At 49.3% G+C, this 21,618-nt stretch overlaps 1 protein-coding gene across 1 annotated transcript in view; it reads left to right on the top strand.

The window, feature by feature from the left end:
* Window positions 1-21,618, top strand: part of CCAP (Crustacean cardioactive peptide) — a 106,252-nt gene that overhangs the window by 73,403 nt on the left and 11,231 nt on the right. Inside the window, exon 4 of the mRNA XM_075672334.1 lies at window positions 15,100-15,220. Within this exon, the coding sequence (XP_075528449.1) occupies window positions 15,100-15,174 (75 nt within the window). The 3' untranslated portion in view covers window positions 15,175-15,220. The remainder of the gene's footprint in view (window positions 1-15,099; window positions 15,221-21,618) is intronic.

Below are 21,618 nucleotides of genomic sequence, written 5' to 3'. Positions count from 1 at the left end.
AGCGAGCTCCCGAACTCTCGATCTGGTTAAGGCCTGAACGCTAGCCTCACCAAACAAAAGCCCCTTCTCGCGAAGGAGGTGATCGGACCTGTTCGAAAATAGGTACGGGTACTGGGGGGGCAGCATAGATAACACTGCGGCCTCCGTCTCAAGCGCTCCGAAAGGTCCTTCAATAAGCACTTTTGCTACGGGCAGACACACGCTATGAGCTTCCACGGCTTGCTTGATCCATGCGCACTCGCCCGTGAACATATCGGGTTCTACGTAGGAGGGGTGAACTACATCCATTGTAGCTGCGGAATCGCGAAGCACTCGGCACTCTTTCCCGTTCACGAGGAGGTCTCGCATGTAGGGCTCGAGAAGCTTCATGTTCTCGTCAGTGCTGCATAATGACAAAAACACGACTTTTGTTTTTGTTTCTGGACACTGCGCCGAAAAGTGACCCGGCTTCTGGCACGTATAACACACGCGCGCTTGCTTCGTCTCGAACCGCTTTCTGCGTTCGGCTTCGGCTGCCGCCGTCTCCTTACGTTCGGTCGGACTTTCACTCGCATCCGCACTACGTGTGTCCCCCCTTGCTCTCATGGGTGTGAACTTCGGCCTCTCAAACTTGGAGCCAAATTCACCCTTTTGACCGTCCTTAGCTCCGCGAGCCCGACGCGTCACAAACTCCTCGGCTAGCTCAGCGGCTTTAGCCACCGTACAAACGTCTGGCCTATCCAAGACCCAGTACCGCACGTTCTCAGGTAACCGACTATAAAACTGTTCCAGCCCGAAGCACTGCAGAACTTTATCGTGGTCACCAAACGCTTTCTCTTCTTTGAGCCACTCCTGCATGTTTGACATTAGCCTGTAGGCAAACTCCGTATATGACTCACTTCTGCCTTTCTCATTTTCTCGAAACTTCCGACGGAACGCCTCCGCTGACAGCCTGTACTTCTTTAGCAGACTCGATTTCACTTTGTCGAAATCCTCTGCCTCCTCTCTATTCAAGCGAGCGACTACGTCGGCCGCCTCGCCGGGTAACAAAGTGAGCAAGCGCTGTGGCCACGTTTCCCGAGAGAACCCCTGCTTCTCGCACGTTCGCTCAAAGTTAACCAGGAACAAACCAATGTCCTCTCCAAGCTTAAACGGCCGCATCAGGTCAGTCATTTTGAACAATACGCGTTCTCCTGCACCGTGTGCCTGACTTCCATTACGAGCGCGTTCCATCTCTACCTCGAGACGCTTCATTTCCAAAGCGTGTTGACGGTCGCGCTCTTGTTGCTCTCGCTCTTTCTGTTCTTTACGTTCACGCTCTTCTTTTTCTTTCTGTTCTTTTCGTTCACGCTCATCTTTCTCTTTCTGTTCTTTAATTTCGCGCTCCTGTCTTTTTGCCGTCTCCCTCTCCTCAATGGTCTCAAGGCATTCCGACAGCTCGTCATCCTCAGCTTCTAACTCAAGAATAGCCCTTAGCAGTTCTGGTTTTCCGAGTTTGTCTGAGACATCCAGACCCAACTCTCTTGCAAGCTCCAGCAATTTCGGTTTGCGCAACGACTTCAAATCCATGGCTGCTCTGAATGCTGCTTTCTCTACTGCCTATTATTGTCTTGCCGCAAACTAACCCGGCAGCAACGACAACCACAATTACCAGCTCTGTTTCTGACACTAACAAAAGCCTGGCAAAACTCAGAAGAAGAAAGTCCCGCACTCACCAAACCTCGCAGCCAAGAATTCCGCGCAGTCGTTCCGCTGCAGGCAACCAGTCATCACACAGGGCTCGTTGCACTGCTCCCGGATGGTCGTTGTGCTGCTCAGCATACAGTCAACTGCATATCTTCGCTGCTGGCCTCCGTTGTCGCGATCTCACCGCTGGCAGACAGTTGTTGGGATCTCAGCGCTGACGCCCGTTGTTGCACCTGGGTCGCAAGCCCCAAGGGTAGCGTTGGCCTGGCGGCCTGGGGCACAACTGGAAGCATTCGAAGGTTCCGGCAAAGCATGAGTCGACTGGTAACAGAACAACTTGTTTATTCTAACATCGCAAAAGAGCGGGCGGTCAGGTCGACCGAAGTGGAGAGACGGGAGAACACGTAACTCAACGGAAGAAATCGGAGCCTCTCTCGGCGTCCGGGGGCAGCTGCTTTTATACTCTCGCAGTTGAGGGCAAGAAGGAACGCCTCTATAGACGCGCACGTGACTTCGCCGCTCGGGCACGTTGGGACGAGTAGGTGACGCATCCGCCGGGCCGGCGCCGCTCGGGCACGTTGGGACGAGTAGGTGACGCATCCGCCGGGCCGGCGCCGCTCGGGAACGTTGGGACGAGTAGGTGACGCATCCGCCGGGCCGGCGCCGCTCGGGCACGTTGGGACGAATAGGTGACGCATCCGCCGGGCCGGCGCCGCTCGGGCACGTTGGGACGAATACGTGACGCATCCGCCGGGCCGGCGCCGGTCAGACCTCCTCGCTTCACAGTTGGGGGAGCTCCTCTCCCCGGCTGCCGCGCTTTGACAAGCGTGGGCACCAACATGCACACACACACACACACGCACACGAAGACACGTGGCATTGGAACATGCCTGGACGCGCTTGGCGGGGAGGCGTAGCGGCGGCGCCGAACGGGCCAAAATGTCTGCCGCTTTGAACGAAGCCCCGGCGTCCGTTGCATCCGCGCCGGCTATACCGCGCGTCGAAGGCGAAACGTAACACTACCGTCGTCGCTTCGGCGACAGGGCCCGGAAATGTCAACCACCCCGTTCAGCCGGACGTCAGGGAAACTTCAACGGCAGCCCGTAGAGACGGCCGTGAGCTGCCAACTTGGAAGCCGTCGCACTTTTGTCACCGACCAAGTCACTAAGCGGCGGTTCCGCAACGACTGCGATTCCAACATCCGCTGCTTTCCACAAGCCTTCCTCCACGACAAACGCCCTTGCGCGTCATTTGCGCTAAGTGCGGCGAATTACGCGAGCATTAAGACCTACGGCTCGCTCCGCCTAAACATCCACCTCAAAAACCTACGCCGCGAATTTCCATAGAATTTCGTCATCACCGACGTTGCAGAGCCAATCATCCGGTCCGACTTAGGGTACTACTGTCTCCTAAAAGACTGCCGACATGACCAACTTAATGACGCCACAACAGGTCTCTCCTCATCGGGCCAGCATACTACCACCCAAACTTTCGGCCTCCGTTCCGCTCCAGCCACATTCCAGCGAATGATGGATACCGTTCTCGCTGACCAGCATTAAGGTGCTCGCCGTCCGAAATCAACTGCCGTACCATGCCCTCCTCGCAAAATTTCCCGATCTGACTTGACCTAGCGGGCGTCCACGAGAGGTGCGCCACAGAACCGTCCACTACATCCGTACTACTCCCGGCCCACCGGTCTCCTGCCGCGCCCGTCGCCTAGCACCGGACCGCCTGCGAATCGCCCAAGCCGAGTTTGAAGTCATGCTACGCGAAGGAATTTCCTGCCGCTCGGAGAGACCTTACGCCTCACCGCTTCATCTGGTGCCAAAGAAGACTGATGGCTGGCGACCCTGTGGAGATTATCGCGCCCTCAACGCCCGGACCATCCCCGACAGGTACCACGTCCCTCATATACAGGATTTTGCCCACCGCTTACCCGGTAGCACCATGGTCTAAGTTGTTGACCTCGTAAAGGCCTACATGCAAATTCCTGCGAACCCGGATGATGTCCAAAAGACCGCAATCATCACGCCTTTCGGCTTATTTGAATTCCCTTTCATGAGTTTCGGACTCCGCAATGGTGCACAAACCTTCCAACGCTTCATCGACGACGTCGTCCGCGGCTTACACTTCTGCTTCGTCTACCTAGACGACACTCCGGTCATCTCTCCCAACGAAGAGGACCACCGCCAGCACCTTCACCAACTTTTACAGCGTCTCGACGACTACGGCTTACTCATCAACTTCCAGAAGAGCACACTCGGCGCCCCCGTCGTCACCTTCCTTGGCCATAAGATACCTTCAAAAGGGACTAGAGCCTTACCTGACCGCATTCTCGCCCTTAAAAACTACGCTGGCCTACCACATCAAAAGACCTCCGCCGTTCCCTTGGCATGCTCAACTTTTACAGGCGCTTCGTGCCTGAAGCGGCAACATATCAGGCCCCTCTCGACAATGCGGTGGTTGGCCTACGAGATAACCAATCTGTCACTTGGACACCACCTTTAACACAAGCGTTTGAAGACTGCAAAACTGCCCTCTGCAGTGCCACTCTGCTCTCTGATACCAAGCCAGAGGCCCTCTTGGGGCTCTTCACCGATGCCTCTAGCACCGCCGTTGAAGCCTCCCTCATGCAGCACGTGGAAAAAAACTAGCATCCGTTGGCGCTCTTTTCCAAGAAGCTTCAAAGCCAAAGGCACCCTCGTCCCGTGGCGGCGTCGCCGATGCAACTTCGACCCCTGCGGAGACGACTTGGCCAGTCTACTATAGAGCTTCTCGCCATCTACGAAGCGGTCCAGCACTTTCTCCACATCCTCGAGGCACAACACTGCACCATCTACACCGAGCACAAACCTATCACTTACGCCTTCTTCCAACGCCGCGAAAAACTTTCACCGCTACAGCAGAACCAAATGGCCTTTATCGCCCTGTTTACCACAGATATCCAACACATAAGCGGGGAAAATAATGTGGTCGCCGACGTACTCTCCCGTGTCTCCGCTGTCGAGTTGATATCCGTGACGACTGACGCCCTCGCCGACGCTCAGAAAACGGACGCCGAACTCCAGTAGCTCCTCGAGAATGGCTCTTCGACTTCATCAAGTTGCCGTCCCTGAGTCGACGGACACTCTCCACTGCGACATACACCGGACAAGTGAGACCATATGTACCTTTTCTGCATCGCCGAACCTTTTCAACCAGTTACACAAGCTCAGCCGTCCCGGCATTCGCGCTTCTACACGTCTTGTGGCTGACCATTACGTTTGGCGCTCAATGCAGCGTGACTGCCGCACCTGGGCACGCACGTATATCCAATGCCAACGTGCCAAAATCACCTGGCACGTAACTTCGCCACTTGGGGCATTACCCCTGCCGTCGGAACGGTTTCAACACGTCTACATCAACATTATTGGCCCCCTTCCACCAACCGGACCTCACCGCAATTGATCATTACACTCGGTGGTCCGAGGTATGGCCCCTCGAGAGTATTACCGCAGAAGTCGCCTCGGCCTTGTTTTCTGACTGGATAAATAAGCGCAACCAAACGCTCTCCTCATTTATAGGAGGTCACTTTTGTTTGCTTTAAAAACGAATAACATTGCCTACACTGAGCGGCTTGTCCTATCTAATTGGCTGAAAAGAGGCGAGGACCATGCTCAAGTGGAGAGGGATTCGATGGGGCCGAGCCACTGCACTGAATATCGATAACCGGATGAAGAGGGTGGTGCGGGCGTCTGCGGTTGGTTCGCTTTCTCTTACCTGCCTTGCGGTGTCTCGTCGACAATCGCGGCGGCATGCAACGGAAGCTTAAGAATGACGCTAAATCGGATCCTCAGCAAAGAAGAGTTGGCAGAACGAGGTCGCAAACGTGCCGAAAGTTCTCGAAAACATTACACGGCCCCGCAAAACGTTTTATTACATGCAAATAAACCCACGCTCTCCGGCAGGGGCGAGTAGCCAGTGCCGGAGCGATCGGCGGCAACCATCTTTTCTTCCTTTCGGAACGGGGCATGCAGCCTGCGGCTATTCAGGAGAAAATTCCGTTTTGTTCGGCATGTTAATGAATCTTTAACGCGTACGCGTCACTTTAACGCGGTAAGTTGTTGCGGTTTTGTGACGTCGCGTGAGAGGCAGGTGAAGTGGGTGCAGCCCGAAAACTTTCGACGAATAGCCGAGGGCTAATGCAAAAAGGCGTCGAATCAGAAATAACTATTTTCGTTTTTATTTTCGGTCAAATCATGCATAATCAGTGCGTACACGTCATATCAGATGGGGAGCTATCGCGGTTTTCGAGTCGTCGCGTGACAGACAAGTGAAATGGAGGTGGTGCAAAAAAGTTTTGACCTATCGCGGTGGGCTGATTGCAGAATTGGAATAGAAAAGTTTGGAATAGGTTTACGTTATAGCGCCCCTATTCCAAACTTTTCTCTTCCGAAGTGACGCGCACGCGTTAAAGATGCATTAATATGCCGAACAAAACTGAATTTTTCTCTGAATAGCCGCAAGCTGCCCCCTTCCGAAAGGAACAAAAGATGGCTGCCGCCGATCCCTCAGGCACTGGCTACTCGCACCTGCTAGAGAGCATGGATTTATTTACGTACAATAAACATTTTTGCGTGGCCATGTAACGTTTTCGAGCACTTTCGGCACGTTTACGACCTGACTCTGCCAACTCTTATCTGCTGAGGATCAGCTTTAGCGGCATTCTTAACCTCCCGTTGCATGCCGCCGCAATTTTCGACCAGCCACCGCAAGCTAAGTGAGGGAAAGCGGACCAATCGCAGACGCCGTTACAACCCTCTTCATCCTGTTATCGATTTTCAGTGCACTGGCTCAGCCCCATCGAATCCCTCTCCACTTGAGCGTGCTCCTCGCCTCTTCTCTGCTAATTAAATAAGACAAGCCGCTCAGTGTAGGCAATGTTATTCGTTCTTAAAGCAAACAAAAGTGACCTCCTATAAATGAGGAGAGCGTTTGGTTGGGCTTATTTATTGGTTTTTGGTTGGTTATTTAGGTTATTTAGCGTTTGGTTGATTATTTATTTATTTATTTATTTATTTATTTATTTATTTATTTATTTACATGATACTGCAGACCTTTTTGGCCCAAGCAGGAAGGGCAAATTCAAATAAGGAATACAATGCATTCTACAAACAGCAATGTAAATATCTGTTAAGATGCATGCATGTAGATATAAAACACTTCGAAATACGTATACATATCTGGCACCTACAAAAGGATCACATTGCAAGTGGCAAAAAATCCCTATTAGAGGTTAAATAATATCGTTAATGGCCTTTTTAAGGCTTGCACACATGAATCAGAATCAGAATCAGTTTATTCATAACAAAAATGGGGATAGTTACATGAGCTCTTCAGGAAGTGAATTCCAGTCAGTTATTGTTTTCGGAAAATATGAGAACTTGTGGAAATTTGTTTTTGCAAAATGAAGAGTTAAGCTATAGTTGTGTGCGTGTCTTGTTTTTCGGGATAAAGGTGGCGTGACAAATGGTGTGGCGGGGATGCCGAGCTTTCCATGTAACAAGTAATGCAAACATTCTATCCTCGCTAGTTCTCTTCTGGTACAGAGAAGTTTTATTTGATTAGTTTTCATGAGGAGATATGGAGAGTCACAATTCCTGTATTTCTTGTAGGTGAATCAGCAATCTCAAAGATATAGTAAAAGAAGCGGAAGAGTTCTATACTGACCTGGTACAATACCCAGAGGAGTCAGGATACCTCCATTAGAAACAGTAATGACCAGGATACAGAAACTCCTCCTATAGCTAGCGATGAGGTCAGTAGGGCCTTGCAAGACATGAAACGAGGAAGAGCGACAGGAGAAGACGGAATAACAGTCGATTTAATTAAAGATGGAGGAGACATAATGCTTGAAAAACTGGCGGCTCTCTATACGAAATGTCTATCAACTACAAGGGTCCCAGAAAACTAGAAGAATGCAAACATTATACTAATCCACAAAAAGGGAGACAATAAAGAACTGAAAAATTATAGGCCTATTAACTTACTCCCAGTATTATATAAAATAGTTACCAAAAAATCTGCAATAGGATAAGGGCAACACGACCTTTAATCAACCAAGGGAACAGGCAGATTTCAGAAAGGGACACTCTACGATCGATCAAATCCATGTCATCAATCAAGTAGTCGAGAAATCCGCAGAGTACAATCAGCCTCTCTATATGGCTTTCATAGATTACGAAAAGGCATTTGATTCAGTAGAGATACCAGCAGTCATAGAGGCATTACATAATCAAGGAGTACAGAACGCTTACGTAAATACCTTGGAAAATATCTACAGAACTTCTACAGCTACCTCAATTTTACACAAGAAAAGCAGGAAGATGCCTGTAAAGAAAGGGTCAGACAGGGAGACTTAATCTCTCCAATGCTATTCACTGCGAGCTTGGAAGAAGTATTCAAGCTATTAAACTGGGAAGGCTTAGGAGTAAGGATCTACGGCGAATATCTCAGCAACCTTCGGTTTGCCGATGACATTGTTCTATTCAGCAAAAATGCAAACGAGTTACAACAAATGATTGAGAGCCTTAAAGGGAAGCTGAAGAGTCTGTCGAATTCAATAAGACGCTCATGTACGGATGCGGGAACCTTATAAACCATGCAGGTAAAATTTGGTTTTTTTTTTCATTTAGGAGCGACGTAATCGTCGGTTAAAATTGCGCTGTAGCTCCGCCCCCCGTCGAATGCCGCGCGCTGCTGCTGACGCTGACGATGCGAGCGGAGACCGGAAACCGCGGTGTTGTGACGTCAACTCTAGTGTTTTGTTCCTTCGCAGCCTGCGCGACCGTGCCTGACCGTGCTTGTTTCTGCGTGCATGCCATCGTAATCTGCTTCGATCGACCCTGCATTCCTTTGTTGGTGCGTCTGCGTGTATGTAGAGTGGTAGTCAACGTGCGCAGCATCAACTGAAGTGGTGGGCCGATCATGCCGGCTTTCTGTGCAGCCTACGGTTGCACGAGCACCAGCGGCCACGACGATGTTGTCTTCCATTGCTTCCCACAAGACAAGAAGCTTTTAACGAAGTAGGAGGCTGCTGTGAAGCGAAAGAATCTCAAGCCCTCAAGAACAACAGTGCTGTGCTCCAACCACTTCCGTGACGACGATTATCACGAGAATTTATCATTAAAACGTGCGTTGGGTTTGCCAGTCAAGTCGGCTCGTCTAAGGCCCGGCGCAGTGCCGTCAGTGTTCGCGTACACAAGGAGCTCGTCACCGCTGTCAAGGCCAGCTTTCAGCTTTTGTCAAGGCCAGTTTGCATGTGCTGGAAAGCCGGCGCACGCCAGGACGCTACGCTCCCCCTTCTCTCGCGCACAGCGAGAAACCGACCGTCTCACGTAGCCGACGGAATTCGCCGCATTTACGACTTCGGTTACGAGTAGTGTGCGGATGGGGCACAGATGAAGGTCACTACACGTACTGCATGAACCGGGAAGCTCTTCACGCGTTTAAACCGTCTTTGTAGATTGCCGACAGCTTTGGACAGCGCACAAATGCCGACGATCGCATCCCCGCTTACGTTCCACGAGGAGGCATGCAGGAACACAACACTACAGTTGTTTGACCGGAAACGAGCTCACTAGATCGGCGAAAGATCGGCGAGATCACTAGACCGCTTTGCAAAAAACATACTCACCAAAGAGCATTTCCAACACGAGGAGATCCCAAGACTTCGCTTTCGTTCGCGTCGAAAGCACTGCTCGCACCAGCATCGTTTGCTTCTTCGAGAAGCCGGCTCTTCGCAATCGGCTCGTACATGTAGGGAGTAACGCCGAACTCCTCAGAAAAACGCAGTCTCTCTAAATTTTCCATTACCTCTTAATTTTACATTACAGCACCAAACTAACTGGCACCGCGCTTCATGTGTAGCGGCAGCGGTCGGTCACTAGAGTTGACGTCACGAGGCGCCCGACCAATCACAGGCGGAAACGAGACGCGCGAGCTGGGCGTGTCCGCTGCTGCACTTTTCGTCGCAATAAAATATATTTGCGCTTTCTTTCGCTCAATTTCAATACGATATTCGAATTCGGAGGGTTGAAAACCATTATGTACACATGTTCACTCATTTTTTTCTGGAAAACCTTTCAGCCTCCCTTTAAGGAGCTCCGGGACTGAGTACGGAAATGCGCGCTTTGGTTGATACCCTTCGTCCAACTCGATTCTGTGCAGTCCGACTTCTACAGCTCCTGGCTTTTTGTCAGAGAAGTCGGGGTATTTTGAAAACACACGTGATATGTCGGCAAGCTGTTTGCTATCTAAATGCACCAATCGCTGCGGGTCGACGGATACAGAAGGTGTGCCCGTCGGCACACGTCGGGGAACATGTTTAATGTCCCCAAATTCAATGTCATCATCAAACACGACTCCGATATGGTTCACCCTAGCATAATAGGGGCGCAGCCTTTTTGCGTGCACCACTGAGCTTGCTCGCTGTCCGGTGTCGACCCGATATGAGTTTTGCCTTCCGCGAGCGGTTATACTGAACAGGCCAAAGCACTTTGGTGCGAGTTTGCTACCGCGGCCCGTGTCGAACACCAGATCCTAGTGCCCCACGCTGAACGTATTCTGGCGCGTCGACCTATTATACGCGAGCGCGTAGCCCCCCTGTCGTGCGCTCGCTGCCAGTCCAGTTACCCCTGTCGCTACTTCTAACTGTTCCACAATGAGTCTTGGCGCAACGGTTTGGTTCCACGTGAATAGACATGCAGCCGCTTGGTTCCACTTCCTAAACCTCGTAAATCACCGTTAGATTTGTCATCGTACCACCCCATCGCTCTGGCCAGTTGCATAGGGAAAATAATGGAAAGAATGATTTTGACGCGCCTGGAGTGGTACCTGGAAAATTACAACGTGTCACCAGATGCTATTGCTGGCTTCCGGCGTGGGCGCTCATCCGTAGATAATGTTATCGATTTGGTGACGTTTGTTCAACATCAAAAACGTCTGAAACGACTCACTGCGGCGTTATTCCTTGACATAAAAGGCGCCTATGATAATGCAACAGGAATTTTTTGTGATGATCGGGGATGGCGCCACGACTCAACACCAAATATTCCGTGGAGTACCGCAAGGCGGAGTGTTGGGAGCCCGACGCTATTCAACCTAGTGCTCGTTGGTCTAGTCAGATGCTTGCCCAACACAGTCCAATATCAATCTATGCCGACGACATCTACATTTGGGCATCTGCTGTAACGCGACTGCAGGTACGAGCAAGGCTACAAAAGGCAGAAGAGTACGCATTTGGGCTGGTTGGTTCACAAAAGGCAGCTACGTTAACCTCACTGTACTTGCGAAAACAGAACTTAGAGTTGTTGTCAGAGAAATGCTGCCTTTTTACATTCACTTGGAAGGCAATGAAGCGTTACTCTGTAGCTGTCAATGGGCAAGCTATTGCAAACGCACGGAAACAGCGCTTTTTAGAGGTAATTATAGACCGCGACCTATCATGGAGCCCGCACGTTTCATACCTAAAGAAGAGGTCAGTGACAATAATACATCTCCTTAATTTTCTCGGCGGAAAGTCATGAGGCACATCGGTGCGGTCAATGCTGCAGCTTTATAACGCCTTGTTCCTCGGTTTCGCAAGATACAGCCTCCCTGTGCTTAGTAACACCTGCAAAACAAACCTGCGTGTACTCCAGGGACTACAAGCTCAAGCCCTAAGGACGTGTCTCGGTCTTCCGAAGTGTGCGTCTACAGCGGCGACGATTGTCATAGCTCGAGATCACCCAATATCAACGTACTTGGCAACCGACGCTCACAGGGTGCATATTCGGCACGCTGCCCAACTACCTTCTCACCATCTTGCCGCATTAGCCGCAGAAAGGCCACACACAACTTTCAGTCGTATAATTGTTGCCAATCGTACCTCGTTGCCATCGAACTACAGCCTGCAGCAAGACCATCCTCACCTTTATGGTGCCTGCACAAACCTGAAATACGCCTCACCATCCCAGGAATCACGAAGAAAGCTAACATGCCATCGTTTGCCCTGAAGCAAGCCATACTAGGACTTTTACATGAGGTGCACAGTGGCCGCGTACACGTTTACATCGATGGCTCAGTCACACCTGCAAGTTCAGCTGCCGCTGTGGTGATACCAACAAGATCCGTCAAAATACAGGTAAAAACGTCACATGTATCATCAACGACAGCTGCTGAACTCGTAGCCTTGCGTGAGGCTCTTCATTACATTCAGGAGGAACCACCCCATGCATGGTCAGTCTTCTGTGATACCAAGGCAGCCCTACAGAGTGTACTCTCAACACTGCGCCATGGATCACATGAGCAGCTCGTCGTAGAGATCAGAGGAGTCCACCATCCATAGTTGACGAAAGACACGATATAATATATCACTGGTTGCCTAGTCATTGTGGCATACATATGGCAACGATCGAGGAGACGCAGCTGCCCGATCTGCCCATGACAGCAACTGCGTTGCCATTCCTCTTTCGAGAGCCGACGCAGCAAAAGAACTTTCCGCACTTGCGCGTGACCTGACATTAGTTCAGTGGAATTTATACGAATTCAGAAGTGCACGCCTTCATACCCTGGATCCTAGCTCGCAGCTCCGTATTCCACCCCGTTTTTCACGACGTAACTGCACCCTTCTAGTGTGTCTGTGGCTTGAAGTAGCATTTTCAAATGCGTACTCCTTTCTTATCGGTATGGCCAACACTTAGTGGTTTCTGCGGGTGCAATGAAACAATCGCGCACCTTCTTTGTGAGTGCCCTCGTTTCAACACCGCAAAGAGCAGTCCTCTCAGCCACCCTAGACAAACTGGACAAGCGCCCAATGACAGAAAACAACATCCTTGGAAACTAGCCTACGCGACCATCAGCGCGATCCGCTATGAAGGCGCTGCTGCGGTACTTAAAAGACACGGGACTTTCTGACAAATTGTGACTGTACACTGTGTGACGTAGAATTGTACGGTGACACTGCGTAACACTAGGAACGCCTTTGCGGGTTTCGTGACAGTGCCCACAGAAACAGTTAGCATGTGTGTGTGTGTGTGTGTGTGTTCATTATTTTTTTCATTATTTTTTATCCTTTTCTCTCTCACACTTATCGCATCCCTCTGCCTCTCCCCCAGTACAGGGTAGCCAAGCGCAGATAATCTCTGGTTAACCTCCCTGTCTTTCCTCTGCCTTTCTCTCTCTTTCTAACTGTTCCCATAACTGCTGGAGATATTTGGCGGGCTCCTCCCTCAATGTGTTGGGAAGGAGAATCTCGCCTGTCCAGCTGGGCTGTAGAATATCCAGCGGCCCGGAGGGATACCTACCGCACAACAGCCGGAATAGCTCAACCTCGGTGGTGTCGTGAGGGACGTTCCTGTATGCCCATAATACGAACGGCACGAGCCTGCCCCAATTCTTGGGGTCTCTTTCCATTACGTGAAACAACATATTCTTTAGGACTTGGTTCCATCGTTCCACTGTGCCGTTGCTTTCTGGGTGCCCCGGCGTGGAGAACCGGGGCCAGCACCCTAATCTGGCCAGCATTGCTTGAGTGAGCTGTGCCGTGAAATTAGTGCCCTGGTCGGAACAGATTCCCCCGGGATACCAGTACGGCTGAATATGGATAGCAAGGTGTCACAGGTCGCTTTGGCCGTCAGGGATCGCAAACACACTACCTCAGACCAGCACGTGCATAGGTCTACCAGGCACAACGCGTATTTGTGGTCCCTAGTGGACGGTACGTCAAGTGGTGCAATTACGTCAACATTTACCACCTGGAAAGGGCGATCTGGCCTTGTGAGCGGCGTTATAGGTACTCTGTCTTTAAGGCGTCTATCCGATCGAACCTGACAGCCATGGCACGTCCTTCAGAGCCTTTTACCATCCTCCTCTAGGCCAGGCCAGAAGAAGCTATATTTTATTCTCAGCTTCGTCTTCTCTGGACCCAGATGGCCGCCCCACTGGGACTCATGTGCAGCAGCAATACCTCCTGACGCCTGTTAGCGGGCAACACCAGCTGTTTCACTTTACTGCCAGCAATTGAGTTTCAGTGGCATAGAATTAAGGCTGTCTGAAACAAACATGCCTGCCTTCCCTGCCGTCGCGCCTGCCCGCGCTTTCTTCAAACTTCGTCCGCCAGCTGGGCGGTTAGGAGTTTTGTTCGCTGGCTCGGAACCTCGTGGGTGTCCGACTCATCGGCGGCTTCTGCTGCCTCCTCCTCTGATATGGGAGTGCGGCTACGGGTGCCTCCTCCGGGCGAGTCTTGTTCCACGTGCGCAACTCCCACCTGGCGTTGCTCCTCTTGCGCCTGGTCGTTTAGCCACCGGTATGCCATATGCCGACGCTTATTCCGCGTTTTGTTTACGCCAGCCGTACCCAATACCGGTTCCGCGTGGTTACTTCGCATGTAGACGAGTAGCTCCCATTCTTCTTTAGAAAGTAGACAATCGGCGTCGGCAAGCTTGTCTGTTATTGCAAAAACGTTCTGCACGACGGTGGGGGCATTTACGAATGCTGTACGCCTAAGGCTAAATGACATGCCCGGCTTTACATGTGCCATTGACGCTTGAACTATATATATATATATATATATATATATATATATATATATATATATATATATATATATATATATATATATATATATATCAGCAAAACCAACCGTACTGCTAGCAAGCAGGAATGTATGGAGCAAGTTGTCTTCAAATAAATGATTTCGAAAGATCCATTACTGTTCACCCTCTTTAATTCCAATAAAACTTCAGTGAAGACGTCACCGGAGTACGCTTACTCAGCGAGCAAGCAAGCAAATAACATACCAGGTTGAATGAACTCCTTCGTTACTGCGCCTATATACACTACCGCGCTTACAGAAATCGTGTTGTTAAGCATTTCCGTCGGAATTCTTCTGCTAGCAACATCATGCACCGTCTGAAATGACGACTGAATTTAAACTGTTTCTCGAATTTCTCAATTTTGGGCAGATTCGGGAATCTGGAAAAATAAAACTTCGACTAGAACTATCGTGGAAACTAGCATGCAGTAGCACTTACTTAGTCGACTCGGCAGCATAATTTTTAAATGAGGTATAAGCCGTGAAGACACAGAGGATTTCTTCGAGTTGTGAATTTTCCGATCCCTATAAGCTCTTTTAACGATGTCTCAAACAAACAACGGTGGACGCTCGTGAGTGCGTGTTGTTTTGATTCGCCTAATGCCAACTGCACCTCTATTTTCCCCACCGTGGATTTCGCTCATCCGTCAGCGCTTCGGCAGCGTATGTTCAAATTATTACGAGCAAGCTCTCCCGTCGTGCGGTGTTTTCGCTCACACAAGATCGCGCAGTCGATTTCAGACCGATTTTCGACCGATGCTGGACTAGCTTTCTAATCTCTTTGGCTCATCTAATTCGCTTGTGGGCATTTTCTGTTGCAGCTCCGGAGCGGTGCCATATTGGTGAATCTACCCAGCCTGCTGCGGAAGCGGAGGTTCGCCATGAATGGCCCATAGCTCGAAGTGGGCCATGCTCATCACACTCCAAGCATCATTAGCACAGGTGCCGGCGGCTACTGAGTTCGTTGGCGTGAACACAGTCGACACATTCAGCCCAACTAATGTAACTGCAGCTCCCCCCTCCCTCCCCCTCGAGCGAGCCTAAATTGAAGAAAACACATTTCGCATCTGCTGGGCTTGTTAACTGTGCATCGCACCTGAATACGTCAGGATTTGGTGCTTTGCCAGTATGTGTATTCTCTCCTGGTTTTTTTTTTCATTTTTTTTTCTTGGGAGGGATTAACTATCTAGGTTTTAGTAAAATCAGAAAAACAAGATCTATAGAAGCCGCTGGCGTGTGCCCACGCTTGGTTACAGCATTGCCTTCGAGAAAACGGACGGCAAGCATTTAAGGCGGAGCACTTCACGTATGGGATCGAAGCGAAATTGGCCAATGGCCGACCATTGGCAAGGCGTTGGGAGAGTTGGCTGCCGATTTTACACCGATGTGTCAGCAATAGGCGCGCCAAATTTAATGGCCAACTATACGCTGAAATGCGTTAAATTATAAACCTACGCTACGAGCTCCGAAGCTCAATAGCACACGATACTTTGTGCAATCATTTTGTACAGACGTTAAGAACTGCGAATCGTCACACCAGACCACAGGGGAACTGTGGGCGGTTGCTACTAATATATATATATATATATATATATATATATATATATATATATATATATATATATATATATATATATATCTGACGACGACCACCAGTTTATTGCCAATCCGCGCCCATGGTCATCTTCCTCGTTCACCATACACCCGTGAACCGTCACACGCTTTCCCACTACCCCCGAGAGAGGGACAACGTGTTGGGACAGTAGTAACAGCGAAGTTTGCTAACGTGCACAATGACGTCGGCAGTTCTGCATAATGCTGTCACTCATTGATCAATCACAAAGTCCATGGGATGCACTCTGCGCATTACCGAATTAGTTTTCCTTTGTTAGGGTGCCATGAGTTTCGTAGAGCACCAGCTCGCCGACTTGAAGATCTTTCGGAAAGAAGTCATTGTCGTAAATGACCTTATTCTTCTCACGGTAGGCGATCGTGTTTCGGACTGCAATCTTCCTTGGTTTTTCCAGGCTTTCCAGAGTTGGATTTAACAACGGTGTGTAAGAAGGTATCCGATACGTTAGATATGATGGTGAATATCTGGTCACCTCGTGTGAGGTTCTGCTGTGCTCCTGAACATCCGAAAGATGTTTTATGCAAACTTCTACGGCTGTACCCACGTAAGCAAGAAAAAAGGGGTTTGTGTTTGAGTTTCCGCGAAACAAAATTGTTTTGTCCTATATTCAAATTATTTTCTCGTATATTCACGATGCTATATCGTGTCTGTAGGTTGTGTGTAAGTCGGACTTTACGAATTCTCTGACGCAATTTACTTTGAGAAATTCAATTAGTTCAGTAACTCCTATGTGCCACGCGGAGGGCCCGCGTAATCTTCCTCGTTCACCATCTACCCGTGAACGCGCGCGCACACACACACACACACACACACACACACACACACACACACACACACACACACACACACACACACACACACACACACACACACACACACACACACACACACACACACACACACACACACACACACACACACACACGCACGCACGCACGCACGCACGCACGCACGCACGCACGCACACACACACACACACACACACACGCACGCACACACACACAGGCACGCACGCACAACTTTTAAAAATTGCATGTGCACGTAGAAAACTAAGAACCAATATTTAATGTCGACGTTTTGGCCGGGGTTCGGCATCAAAAACGGATCCCGAAACGTCGAAATTAAATGTTTGTTCTTGTTTTTCTACGTGCGCCTGCAATTTTTTTCAAATTATTAAGCACCGGATCCGAAGAACTACTTCATATGCAGGGTGTCCCAGCTAAATGTAACCAATGTTTTAAGAACGACATAGTGTGCTAGGGGGCTGAAACAAACTCAGTGGTGTTGAGAATCGCGCGTCCCAGTCTGCGCTATTTCTTTCGTTTTTCAAGGTCCGTTTATTAGTATAAACTAATTGCTTAGCTTTTTTAAATATTGGCTTCACCAAAAAAGTGTCAATACGAAAGTTGTAGATCACATTTAAAAAAAGGCCATCTGAAGTGTTTGCCACTAAGTACCTTTGAATGTGCCCCTTGTACTGCCCTTAAAGAAAGACCGCGAAATACAAAAAAAAAACAAGCGCGTGATAATGATGTATATATAAATAGCACCACTATTTCAGCGCTCCCAGACGACCGATCAAGAAACAAAATCCGCTTGTCTCAGCAGCACTGTCCGTGACGGCCTTGGCGTTTCCGGTGGCCGCTACCCGCAAGAAATGCACCAGCGACGCTCGCTAGTAAGTTAATTAATTCTGGGATTTTAACGAGCCAAAACCGCTAACTGATTATGAGGCACGCCGTAGTGGGGGACTTCAGATTAATTTTGATCACCTGGGGTTCTTTAATTAACGCGCCCCCAATGCACGGGACACGGGCGTTTTCGCATTTTGTCCCCGTCGAAATGCGGCCGTCGCGGCCGGGATTCGATCCCGCGACCTCGTGCTTAACAGCGCAACGCCATAGCCTCTAAGCAACCGCGTCGGGTTTCTTGCTAGTAAGATGTGATCGCGAATAGAAGAACATGACTGATGTATTTTCCTTCCCGACTTAACAGTTCTGCGCTCAACATTTACTTAAACCCAAGCTTTTTTTCTTGTTTGCTGCCTCGTGTGTTCGGGCTTCCTTCCGCAACAGGAGTTAATGATATGTTTATGCCACGTCACGTCAAAGCGCGACACACCTTCATCAGCGCCGCTCGCTCTGGGCGCCCGTTTCCTGATCGGTCGTCTGGGGGCGCTGAAATAATGTCGCTATTAAGGCAGAAGCCTTTAATGGCTCATTGTCAAGGTCATCTGCCGTTAGCAGAAACCGTCACAGCTTTCCGGCCTCCTGATTGGTCTCCTCTGTGTCGTGACGTCACTGTCGCTAGGCGCAAATGTGCGCCTCGTGATTGGCTCGCATGCGTGACGTCACTGTCGTCAAGTGCGGGTGTCGGGGTGGTTCGGCGCCGCGCGGGATGACTCATCACATCGGCACATGTGGCGGTCGTGTGTTCGACGGCGCGCCCTGACGTCACTGTCGTCACGCGCTTGAGGTGGCCACCCGATTGGGCGCTGTGTGGCCTGACGTCACTGTCGCGAGGCGCGCGTGGCGACCGTCTGCTTGGGTGTGGTGTGGTGTGGCGGCGGCGGTGGCGGCAGTTTACTTTGCGATATCGTGTGGGAAGCATGCCTCGTCTCGCCAAACCAGTGCCGCAAGCGGCGCTCAAGAGAGGCTGAGCGTATACGTCGCATGCATCAGGGCGGCGAGGCGCGTCCGACACCACAGAGTCCAGTGACGCGACGGGCTAACGCAAGAGAGGCAATGCGTTTGAAGCGACTCGCTGCATCTCCGGGTGCCAAGGCAAATGAAGCTCGGAAGCGCCGTGACCACCATCTTGCTGTGGCAAGCCGAGCAAGTACAAGTCAATCGATCGAAGTGGATGATGAGGATGGCCAACTACACCCCGACACCGCCATGGAAGACGCGTCTCCTCCTGATCCACCAACGGCGCTGAAACAGTTCCAGGTGGCCACAAACTACTTTAACAGACACTTCGTCCAGAAGGAGGTTGCAGGCATTTAATAAACAAACAAACATTTACATAACAGTGTACGAGTTGTGTGCCTCCGTGGTATTTCCGACGCAACAAATCGCCATTGGCAATGGTGTCAGGCTTCCGCCGTTTCACACTTTAGTCTCGACAAAGTGTCTTCCGTTATATATATATATATATATATATATATATATATATATATATATATATATATATATATATATATATATATATATATATATATAAACGAAATTTAACACCAGGACCAGGTACATAAACATGGAAGGCGGTAGAAAGAGAGCGAAGTGGTTAGAAATAGAACAGCAGTTCAAGGACGAAGAAGTAGGTGTATACGCGCTATGCGAAACACATCTCAGGGATCTAGCAGACCCACCGTTTATTGAGGGCTACGTCTGGGAAGGGAGCAACAGAACAACAACGGAGAGGAAGGGAGGAGGGATAGGTATGCTGATACATCAAGGAACAAATTGGCAAAGAATAAAGTCAACTTGCAAAGAACATGTCTGGTTATCAGGTACAATTGCCGGTAAAAAGACATGGCTAGGAGTAGCTTATTTAGGGACAGGGGACAAATGCAGGCAAGAGGACAAGGATCTAGTGAAGCGGCTCAATGACGATGTAAAGCAGTTTGGAGAAGGTGCCGATATTATTCTGCTGGGTGACATGAATGGCCACATCGAGGATCTGGTTGGATACACAGATTGTAACGGGAAGTTGATGTTAGACTTCTGTGAGCGACACAACCTAGTTATAGTATATAGAGAAACTAAGTGTGAGGGACAAATCCCGTGGGAATCCTGTAACAGGCAAACGACCATTGACTACTGCTTAATGTCGCAGGGGATGTATAGCAAGCTCGCTATAATGGAAATAGACGAAGAGGGGAAGTGCAGTCTCGGAAGTGATCAGAAGCGTATTAGTCTACAGCTGGGAGCCCTGCTCAAAAGAGAAATGCAGGGAAGTCAAAAAGAGTACGCAAAATTAAATGACGAACAAATAGCGCAAATAGCGGCTGGCATAGAGGAAGCAATAGAGAAACATCCCATGGAAAAGTGGGATTATAATCAGTTAGAACTACTCATTAGTACAAAAATAAAAGAAGTAAAAGGAGTAAACCGCTGGAGAGGAAAGAGGAAGCCACGAAGTTGGTGGAATAAGGAAATTAGGGAGGCCATCGAACACCGACGGTTGGCTTCACGGGAACACAGAGAAGCAAAGAGGGCGCAGTTATCTGAAGAGGAATAGGCCAAAAGTGGGAATCTTATCGACAAAAGAAACAACAAGTGCAGGTCCTCGTCCAGGCTAAAATAAAGCAGTCATCTGATCGCTGGCTGGCGATCTTGACCCCCCTTTAGTTCGCGATGCAACTAAAGGGGGTTCAAGGAAATTCTGGAAGCACATAAGCTGGCTGGGTAAAGCGAATCACAGAAAGCAGGAACAGATTCACGATGCCGAGAGAAAATGTTTAGGGGGAGATGACGCTGTGAACTACATTGGTTCAGTTATAGCTGAGCCATTTAGGAAAGACGATAGGGTAATCGCCCCAAATGAGGGAGCAACACAGGATAGCACAATAGAAAACAGCTTAGAACTGACTAATCTTGACTGAAAAAAGGCGGAAGCAAATGTTCCAAAATGCAAGTCCGCAGGGATAAACGAAATTCCAATCAAGTTAATTAATGAACTTGGCCCAAGAAGCAAGGAAACGTTGATAAAAGCATTGGAGGCAGTCATAACAAATAAGCAAATTCCGCACAGCTGGAAACAGATAAAATGAATTTGATTTATAAAGGGAAAGGCGATAAGACGAACATAAAATCCTTTCGACCAATTACATAACATCAGTTATATATAGGCTGGCGATGCAGGCGGTGAAATTAAAAATGCAGTCATGGGTAGAAAGTAATAGAATACTCGGAGAACTTCAGAACGGGTTCAGAAGTGGTAGCCGCTTAGATGATAGCATGTTCGTGCTTACCCAGTGCATAGAAATAGCTAAGGCAGAAAATAGACCTCTGTGTTTAGCCTCCCTGGACATAAGCGGTGCATACGACAACGTGAACAGGGAACTCCTGTGGAACATATTAAAAGATGAAGGTATCGGTCATGAGGTAATTGATTTCCTACAGGAAATATACCGAGAAAATGTTGAAATAACATGGAAAGGAATTAAGAGTACGACAACTGTCGAGGTACACAAAGGACTAAGGCAAGGTTGTCCTCTATCATCGCTGCTGTTCATGTTTTATATGATAAGTATGGAAAGAAGGCTACAAGGAAGCAATCTAGGGTATAATCTGTCGTACAGATTAGGATTACGAGAAAGCATTTGATTCAGTCGAAACCACAGCAGTCATGGAGGCTTTACGGAATCAGGGTGTAGACGAGCCGTATGTAAAAATACTGAAAGATATATATAGCGTATCCACAGCTACCGTAGTCCTCCATAAAGAAAGCAACAAAATCCCAATAAAGAAAGGCTTCAGGCAGGGAGATACGATCTCTCCAATACTATTCACAGCGTGTTTACAGGAGGTATTCAGAGACCAGGATTGGGAAGAATTGGGGATAAGAGTTAATCGAGAATACCTTAGTAACTTGCGATTTGCTGATGATATTGCCTTGCTTAGTAACTCAAGAGGGCCAATTGCAATACATGCTCACTGACCTGGAGAGGCAAAGCAAAAGGGTCGGTCTAAAAATTAACCTG

The sequence above is a fragment of the Dermacentor variabilis genome, chromosome 1 (assembly GCF_050947875.1).
Source record: "Dermacentor variabilis isolate Ectoservices chromosome 1, ASM5094787v1, whole genome shotgun sequence".
NCBI classification, from domain to species: domain Eukaryota; kingdom Metazoa; phylum Arthropoda; class Arachnida; order Ixodida; family Ixodidae; genus Dermacentor; species Dermacentor variabilis.
This window is presented reverse-complemented; position numbering and strand designations above follow the sequence as displayed.